Raw genomic sequence first — 9,655 nt, forward strand, 5'->3', positions numbered from 1 at the left:
AGGAAACAGTGGGACGCACGTTCTAACCTAACCTAACCTATACTAATAAATTACCATAATTATTAGCAACCAAATTATTAGAATAGGTTAGGTTAGGTTAGAACATGCGTCCCACTTTTTCTTGCTGGAATTAGAGACGAGCCGCCATCTTGGCTACCTAAAGTAACATTAACCCTTTTAAAAAATTAACAACGTACAGTACGTAATCCGTCTACATCGTAACCAAAATTCGAAATTCACATTATTCCTCACGTTTCCTGAACGGAATTTTTTGATGGATATTTGCATACGAAGGCATCATTACTGTCAGCGCCATCTACATTTCTTTTCTAAAAACACTTGCCATCGAGGTTACCGGAAGCGCCGCCATTTTGTATACCTAGGCTCACATTAACCTTGTTTGGAAGAATAATGGCGGTTTAATCACACACTACCAATAAAATAGCGTTACTGATATGGCCACTCTTTCATTATAGTCTGTATAGTCAAGATAGGTGGAGAGAACATTCGGTATGGCCGGTTTCCGCTAAATCTATATTAGAATTTAGCCTTTAGAATTTAATGCCTTTAATATAATTTACGAATCCCATTATTAAAAGAATAGTTTGTATTTTGATGATCGTATTCAAATAATTTCGATGTACAATGTTAAATTTGCAAATGACAACCACAGTAATTATGTTTAAATATTTCCTGGTATGTTTCCTCGTTTAAAAATATAGAATGTATGATCCAAACAAGTCATACAATCTCGCAGCGAGACTAGTACACACTTACGTCAATTACTTGCCACTCCTTTATTTTTACAACGTAAATGACGTCGAAAGGGCGTAAAATTTCGTTTCGCTTACAACGTGTACATCACTACTTCACCACACCACAGATTCTACCAAATTAATCTGAAACACATACGACAAATTAAGAAAATTTACACAAGTGGGAACGTAGTTTATTGGAAGAGATAATACATGAAACTTCTATTTAGGCTCACGAACAGAAATAAAAAAAATAATAATAATTGGATGTAAACATTCCATGTATTCTAACATCGTTATAACAACACTTGACGATATTTTTAGAGAAATTTGTACTGGAAAATTTAAGAAAAATTGTAATAAATGGAATATATTAAGCTCCCTTTTATCATTTTTATAACAGTGATTATATCTAATACGTACACACACACACAAAGATGAAAAAAAAAACATTCTCTGTTTTTTTTAACTAACAAATTTAAATTATAAATTAATTTATATCATTTTTTTTAATATAAAAATGCTTCAAATTTTTGATTTTTCTTTTTTTAATATCAAAAACTTAAAATATCTTCATTTTTAACTATAACACAGAATGTTATAAATGAAGGCATTCTATATAAGAAATTCTCTTTTGCTTCTTCAGCCCATTAAGTACTGATTAATAATAATAATAATAATTATTATAATAAAAAAAATGTTTAAGTTTCAATAGTAGAAATCTTTGTAATTTATAAATTAACCACACTGTCGCTATCTTTTTTGTCGCCGTCCATCTTGGATTCGGATAAAGGTTCTTTTCCTGCTGCCCTCAGTTTCTGTTGCATCTGTTGCAACATATCTTGCATTCGACGAATCTAAATTAAAAGGAAATTCGTACCATTTTAAATATTGTTTAATAAACAACATTCTCTTCTACTTATTTATAAGATAAGAGTCGAGATTGGCTCTTATTAGAAGGATCAAATTTAATCAAAAGTACTTCGCGCTGTATTTTACTCGAAATGACTGACAGACATTCAACTCGTAGATTTTTTCGAAACAATTAGAACAAAAGGCTTTTTCACAGTTGAAGAGTGACTAACTTTATTGCTCGCGCTCTATTGATAGATACTTCTTACAAAAAAACAAAAAAAAAGAACCGCATGCCCCATTTTTGGCAATTGGTTTTACTTTTTTTAAAAAAAAAGGCATAAAGAATTCAATACCTCCTCTTCTTTTTGCTGAAGAAGTCGATCCGCTTCGGAAATTGTATCGAAATTCGGTCCGGAATCCCTCCTAAGTTTGCTTGAAAATTAAAATACATTTAGCATTATAACTGGTTAATGTTACCTTAGGTGCCAAGATGGCGGCTCGTCTCTGATTCCAGCAAGGAAACAGTGGGACGCACGTTCTAACCTAACCTATTCATATGTCGGGCCCGTCCCTCACTACCCGGTCGCCCCATTGTGGGCCTGGCCGAACCCATAATGGGCCTACTAAAAGAGGCCCTCTTAGTGCCCACAGGGCGGAAAGAGTTAAAAAAAACCTAACCTATTCTAATAATTCGGTTGCTAATAATTATGGTAATTTATTAGAATAGGTTAGGTTAGGTTAGGTTAGAACGTGCGTCCAACTGTTTCTTTGCAGGAATCAGAGACGAGCCTCCATCTTGGCACCAAGGGTAACATTAACCTTATAACTTTTTTTATTATTAAAGTGAAGGTGAAAAAGAAATTTTTTAACTCACTTTCTCTCTCGAGCTGCCTGCTGAGATATCTTAGTTATGTATTGTGCCCTATAATTTTCGTAATGGACGTCTCGTGTGACGTCTTTTAGATCTTGCATGTGGGTGCTAACATTAAAAAGAATCGATGAGTGAAAGAAATAATTTCAAATTAGATATTTAAAAACATATTTTACCTTATCAAGAAAGTTTTCAACTTCAAAAAATCGCTATGTTTTGGGTTTTCCACTGAAAATTATCATCGAAATATCAGATAATTGAACGGTTCTGATATAAATGATTCGATTTAAAATACACGTTTTCAAGTGTTGAAAAATAGGAACGTATAAAACTATTTTTATCCGATAAAATCGAGACAAATTTCGTTGGCACATTCTTATACAAAACTTGTAGAAATTTCGACCGTATGGTTCCCAAAAGGGAACCTCTCATCGGCTATACGGTACCTTATCTGCTGTAGTGTCGAGTCAGACAGAGATAGCAATAACTCTTAACAGTATATTCCTTACATGCGCGAGACGTAATTTACCGGTTGGAACCCGAAAATTCCACGCTCTTGGGAGTTTTTTAAAATATATTAAATTTCACTCCTGCCATATTGGGGTTAAGGCAAAACGAATGGAGATATCTACTTCGAGGTCATCGTCCATCTTTGGATTTTTATTGTTGGCGCGTTAAGTGTTATTTTATAAAAAAAAAAAAAAAATACCGTATATAAAATTAAACTTGTTAAAAATTTAAATAAATGGGTTTAATAAATTGCGCGTCAAGGTTTATCCTTTGCGTAACAACTCAAGGTCGGAATCAATTATATTAACGGATAACACATTTGTTTTTCTTCTAGTTATTTAAACATTTTCATAACTTTAGCCGTTAAAGTTTATTAAAGAAATAAACATTGCCTGAGTTTTTCCCTTCTATAACTCTTACACGTGTTTACTTATTTATAATCTTGCATATATATACTTTAAACAGTGATGAAAAGATCCAAGTTAATACCTTCCACAATTCCCCAAGGATATAGTCGACCACGTGTTCTTTTTCCATTAGCTTCCACTACTGTATTACTCCCAATTACTGCAAATGGAATGCTTTCCTGAAAAAAAGAAAAACCAAGAAACTAAATGTAGAAAATTCTGAAATAATCACGAAATTGAACGGCGAAGAGAAAGGAAAAGATACGTCTAATGGCGTTTGTCGAACAGTAAGGAAAGTTTCGAACAGAAGCTTCGTCTCCCCTCCGTAGTAAATCTTTCAAAAAGAGAATAAGTCATTGACAAACTTCTGTTTTCCCAAATGTGTTACCGCGTAAGAAAGTTTCATTTATAGCACTGCGCTACTGTAATATTTCACTTCGATAGAGGCGGTAACCGATACTCCCTACGCCTATTGTGCACGATATTTTTGCTGTGTGTAAGAATACGTCTCGTACAATTGTCTATTTAATGACGATAAACAAAAGGCGGAGTCGTATTAATAATGGTGTTTTAGAGATAAATATGGACGTAAGTCGTTTTAAATGACAATCGACCAAAACAAATATATATTAGTTTAAAGTTTTATAGTTTTATAGTTAAATTTATTGCTTCAACAATTATAATTTGTTAAGTCACGTTTTTAAGTCCTCGAAGTTTTAATTGTTTTTATATTAAATCAACTATTAATGATGACTAACAACGTGTTATTGATGCCGCTACTCATTACCGCGCTAAATACCATAATTAGAATTAAAAATTATACAATTACAATCAAAATTTTATTAAATTTCGTAAATAAATGATCTTGGTTAATGTTACCTTAGGTGCCAAGATGGCGGCTCGTCTCCGACTCCAGCAAGGAAACAATGGGATGCACGTTCTAATTTAACCTATTCTAATAAACTACCATAATTATTAGAATAGGTTAAAACGTGCGTCCCACTATTTCCTTGCTGGAATCGGAGACGAGCCGCCATCTTGGTACCTAAGGTAACATTAACCATAATCTTAAAGTATTACATTCTAAAAATGACGTTAATAAGCTTAAATCGTCAAAAATCTCTTTAAAAACAATCAATCTCTTGTTAACGTCAGTATTAGGCGGGCGTACGTTCAAGGATTCTTTTTTAAAATTTAAATAATTTAACACCCTTTTTAAAATATTCTGTTCGGCTGCGAACATCTCGCAACTAAACAGAATGCAAAAACAAGTGTTTATTGTTAAAAAATGCAGATTATTCGAACACAAACCCACGTTAAGGATTAAGCGTGTTAAACCATCGAATCGGTAATTCATAAATTGCAAAAAATAAAAAGATTTCATGCCTGTCCGACTGATATAAACTGTCTTGGAGAGTTTGCAAGATTCGACGGACACTTTGCGATTAGAAGCAGTCAGGCATGATCCATATCAGATAACATATAATTAACGTACTATAGTAATTACGATATTAACGTCAAAAGTGCATTCATTTACTGGAACGTTCGAGTTGCGAAACATCTCGCCGTATTAATCGCAGAGAAGCAAAATGTTAATAATGTAATTTTTTAAAAATATAATTAACGTAATTTACGGCAAATACCTTAAGTTCTCGATCTTGTTGCTTGAATTCCTCATCTTCGTCGCTATCGCATTCGGGTAACTGATAGATCTTTACTTGATGTTCGTCGAGTTCTCTCAGAATCTATTATTATATCGTTCAATTTACCCAACAACAATTAAATCCTTATTAAACATTAAATATTTGGTTAATGTTACCTATGGTTCCAAAATGGCGGCTCGTCTCCGATTCCAGCAAACAGAAGAAAGGAAACAACGAGCGTCCCCATTGTTTCCTTTCTTCTGTTTGCTGGAATCGGAGACGAGCCGCCATTTTGGAACCATAGGTAACATTAAGCAAATATTTTACTCACTCGATCCTTCAATCTTCTTATTTCTACGGCCGTTAAAGAATCCGCTTTGGCTACTATCGGAACGATATTGACTTTTTGGTGGAGACGTTTCATAAATTCGATATCGATGGGTCTTAAACTGGAAGAAATAACGGTATAAAAGTAATTTCTTTATTAACTGTAATGAATTTAATGAGGTTAACCGCACTATCGAGCTAAGAAAATCACCCACCCGTGCCCGAATGGAGGGACAAAATAAAGACAGCAATGAACTCTATTATCCACAATGTTCTTCCTGTTCAAGCCGCTCTCGTCTTTAAAAAACTGATTAAATTGTTCGTCTATATATTTTTCGATCGTTTTATAGCTGGAAAATATTTAAAAACGTATGAAGAAACTCTTGTGTAGTGACGGAAGTAAAAGAAACACACTACTTACTTGTCTTCGCAATTGACAGAATCTCCAAATCCGGGAGTGTCTACGACTGTCAAACGCAATCGAACACCTTTCTCTTCGATTTCGATGGTAGTTTTTTGAATATCGACTGTCTTGTCAACCCTTTCTGAATTAAAAAAAGGTCCTACATGAACTTAAAATACTAAAAAAATACGACATAAACAACGTTCTGGCAAGCTTTACAATGTAAGTGGAATTACAACTATTCGTAATAAAAGTAAAGTGTTTTAAGATTACATTCATTGCTACTCTTTTTTTTTTAGTGAATACATCATTAAATCATAACAGAACTTTTTAAAAACAAACATGCAATTTGACCTTACCCAAATGACTCCTTTGAAAAAGGAGGAAAAAAACAAGACACAGAAAAAATCCTTTATAGATTGTTATTAAATGTACAGTAAAAAAAAAGAAAAAACAAAGACATCGTGTCGTAAATATAGACACACACACACTTGTTATTCATAAATATTAAAGTTTGAAGCACTTTTTTAACTCACCTTCCACATTAGGAACCACTCTATCTTTATATATATCTGTTAAGAACAGGCTGTTAATAAGAGTTGATTTACCCAGTCCAGATTCACCTGAGGAGAAGAAAAAATGGTGGAATTACATTATAAAACAAAAGAAATATTTGTATAATTTGTTTCGGTTTAAAAAAAAAGTAGTAGTGATGACTAGAGCTAGGAGTGTTTTAATTTAAAAGTACTTGTCGCCACTTGTTGACTATAAAACAAAAAAGTCGCATATCCTGGTAGTTGGAATCCGAGTAGAGAGTTGTAATATTACACTATGCAGAAACAATGGGCGTAGTAATCTTGTACTTCAACATTTAAATAAAGAATTTAAGCACGAAGAGATAATTTTCGGAATTGTTTATACGTTGACGCTTAATGTTACAGTGTGAAAAATGACAAAAATTTTTATCAAAATGACAAACATTTCACTCAAAAATGGCACTTTAACAATGCCTTTTTTTAATGGTATTTTTGCGTTTTTTCTACAAGATAATTAACTTACCTACAACCATCAAGGTAAAGTCGAATCCCTTCTTGACGGATTTTCGATGAACTTGGTCTGGAAGAGTGGCGAAACCGATTTCTCCCTGGAATATATATATATTTAACCATTTAAAGTACGCTTACGTTCCAGATAAATATATAATCTACAGATAAATTGGGTATTTAAATACACATATTTTTCCATCGATAGCGATTAAAGAAATTACAATTTACGGATGGAGGGTAAAAAAATCTTATCTCGAGTGGTTTAAGCTTGTGTTTTTATCGACTTAATCTTAATTTAGATTATGGGGAACCCTGCCACTTAAGGGTTGTTTTGATAGATGAACCCGTCTCGAGTGGGGGTTGACGGATGTTGCTTTAATGCTATCCAGGTGGAGAGTAAAGACAACATAAAGGTTTAGTTTTTTCGAAGAATTTCAAATATTTCGTTTTTTTTTTTACCCTCCTCCTCGTACTTAAATCGTGACTCGAACGACACTTCTATAGTAATTACGGCCATTTCTTCGCTTTTAAATTAGTGTTTTCGAGTAAATAAAGTAAACAGGGTATATTAAGAATTATGAAAACGTAAAGGTTACTCACGTGACGTTTAAATCTTTTTCTTTCATTGTCTAATTTCATGCTAATCTCACTCATGAACTAACGCGAGCGCTCGCAGATCACTCATTCAAGATCTTTTTTAGTCTATTTATGGAAAGCTGGGTGGAGCAAACACTACTGCTATCGTCAAAATGACTTTACATACCCTCTCCCCACAACTTCAATTGAACAAACCGTATATCACGTGACGCACCATTGCCTTCCCGGTAGCCGATCATTTAAAGTATCGCAGTTACGGTCATACCACTTACGGAAGTCCATTATGTTTTAATATTGTGACGTTACATCGTTGCGTCATCGATGCGTGCACATTATCTATACCGTAATCGTACAGAAACTTTAATTAAGATAGATTAAAATCTGCACATTGTCGCAAGTAAAATGATCGTTTTTTTGTGCGCATCTAAAACACAGGATTTTTTTTAAAAGTGTGTCATGTGGCGTATAAAGTGGGGGGTGTTCTGCATCTTTACCTTTCCATGCAGCTTTTCTTTTATTTATTTTGAAGCAAATAGCGTGCTTTTTATAAAGAAAAAACTGCCGAATATATAAAAAAATCGATCTGTTTTATTAAAATAAACATTAAACGGGACTCGAACGCGTTTTAGATACAACACATTCGGGGAGATTATGGCTTATCGGATGACAATTTTAACGCTCACAATTTAGTCTACTGTTAAAAATAATAGAGAAAATTAAATTATAAGTCGAAATAAATCAATATTTATAACCTACGTAACAAAAATTGGCAGACAAATTGACTCAGTAGGCATACTTACTGCATCGACATTGTTGTTATGCCAGGAAAATCAATATTTGAGGAAATCGCGAGTTAGAATTCGTTCGATGATTTGAATATTATACAAGATGCAACGGTTAATTCTCGCCCTTTCCTCTTTTTTTTATAATGAGTAACATCATACAATCGTATCTTTGATAAAGTTTGATGAAGCGTATCGATCAACGCGTACTGTCCAGAGGGCAAGAACCCCGTCTTGCCATAGACTATGGCGGATAGACGAAGGAAAATAATCAAAATCGGGTGTAAATAAACGTTTTTACTCACTTGTCCGTGCATGTTGAACGGTTATCGGTAGCAGCACATGCTCGACTTTACATTGAAGTGCAAGATACCCTTAGAATTAAACCACCCAACAACACACCACTGTAACGACGTGAAGAGCCCGGATGGTGGATTGAGTCACACACAATCGATCGACACTACGAACTATAAACCGAGATCGATCGCAATTCCATTGATAGCTTCCATTTTTTACACTTTTAATCTCCACAACGGACTTTTAGATATTTGTCGCTCCAATTTAAACTCGCAAATAATTCGTTTATAATTTATTAAATGGCATAATTTTAAAGCCATAAAGAAAAACAAGGCGGTAAATACATTTCTTGCGTCGTCATTTAACAAAACAAAATTACAAGCGTAATTTAGAAATGTGACGCAAGATAATTTATAATGTTTAATCGGTATATATTTATTGATCAAATTTTGATTTTATATAAATAAATTGCGTATATTCCTCTTTCAAAGTTGGCACGTCCGCCATTTTTCTTTAGGTCAGTTTAAGAATTCGTTTTTTTTTTAGTCATTCGGTACATCTGTAACGAGCGCAATTCCGGTCAATAATATCAAAACAAAGCCAAAAAAGGGTTAATGTTACCCTTGGTGCCAAGATGGCGGCTCGTCTCTGATTCCAGCAACGAAACCAAATTATTAGAATAGGTTAGGTTAGGTTAGAACGCGAGTCCCACCGTTTCCTTGCTGGAATCAGAGACGAGCCGCCATCTTGGCACCAAGGGTAGCATTAACCAAAAAAAGTAATTTACAAAGCATAAACACTTCGTAGAACACTTTCTGATCGATTACTGATATATCCTACGAGATTTATAATCAAAATGTGTCATACGCCAAGGCAAAAAGTTAAATTCTTAAAAGTGAATGGAATGAAACGGAGACGAATGTAATTTAAAAATAAAAATAAAAAAAAAAGTGCATCCATTAGATAATGATGTAAGATTAAAACTAAAGCAGTTAAAACTTTACGGAGAATTTTATAAAAGTTTTTCTAACAGACTTATTGCGACCAGCTGTAGAACCATCCTCTCGGGATATCAAATTTTATGCGCTGATGTCACAAACATCTGTAACCTTATTGATAACTCTCTGCCATCTTACCGTGTTGTAATTCCACTTTTAATAAG

The 9,655-nt window shown here is 33.7% G+C and overlaps 1 protein-coding gene across 2 annotated transcripts; it reads right to left on the reverse strand.

The window, feature by feature from the left end:
* Window positions 1–782: 782 nt before the first annotated feature.
* Window positions 783–8,648, reverse strand: LOC136975279 (septin-2-like). 2 transcript variants are annotated; one of them, XM_067270313.1, is made up of 12 exons: window positions 8,502–8,648; window positions 6,831–6,915; window positions 6,308–6,394; window positions 5,790–5,913; window positions 5,584–5,718; window positions 5,373–5,490; window positions 5,042–5,143; window positions 3,481–3,577; window positions 2,658–2,709; window positions 2,485–2,589; window positions 1,964–2,042; window positions 783–1,612 (listed from the first exon to the last, which is right to left on the reverse strand). In XM_067270313.1, the coding sequence occupies exons 1-12, from the start codon at window positions 8,511–8,513 to the stop codon at window positions 1,487–1,489; spliced, it is 1,122 nt and encodes a 373-aa protein (XP_067126414.1). In that variant the 5' UTR covers window positions 8,514–8,648; the 3' UTR covers window positions 783–1,486. The 2 variants fall into 2 exon arrangements, with proteins under 2 accessions (XP_067126414.1, XP_067126413.1); XM_067270312.1 differs by lacking the exon at window positions 8,502–8,648 and adding an exon at window positions 7,418–7,640.
* Window positions 8,649–9,655: the final 1,007 nt, after the last annotated feature.

This window comes from Centruroides vittatus, unplaced genomic scaffold, assembly GCF_030686945.1.
Source record: "Centruroides vittatus isolate TY-2023 unplaced genomic scaffold, ASM3068694v2 contig_370, whole genome shotgun sequence".
Taxonomy (NCBI): Eukaryota; Metazoa; Arthropoda; class Arachnida; order Scorpiones; family Buthidae; genus Centruroides; species Centruroides vittatus.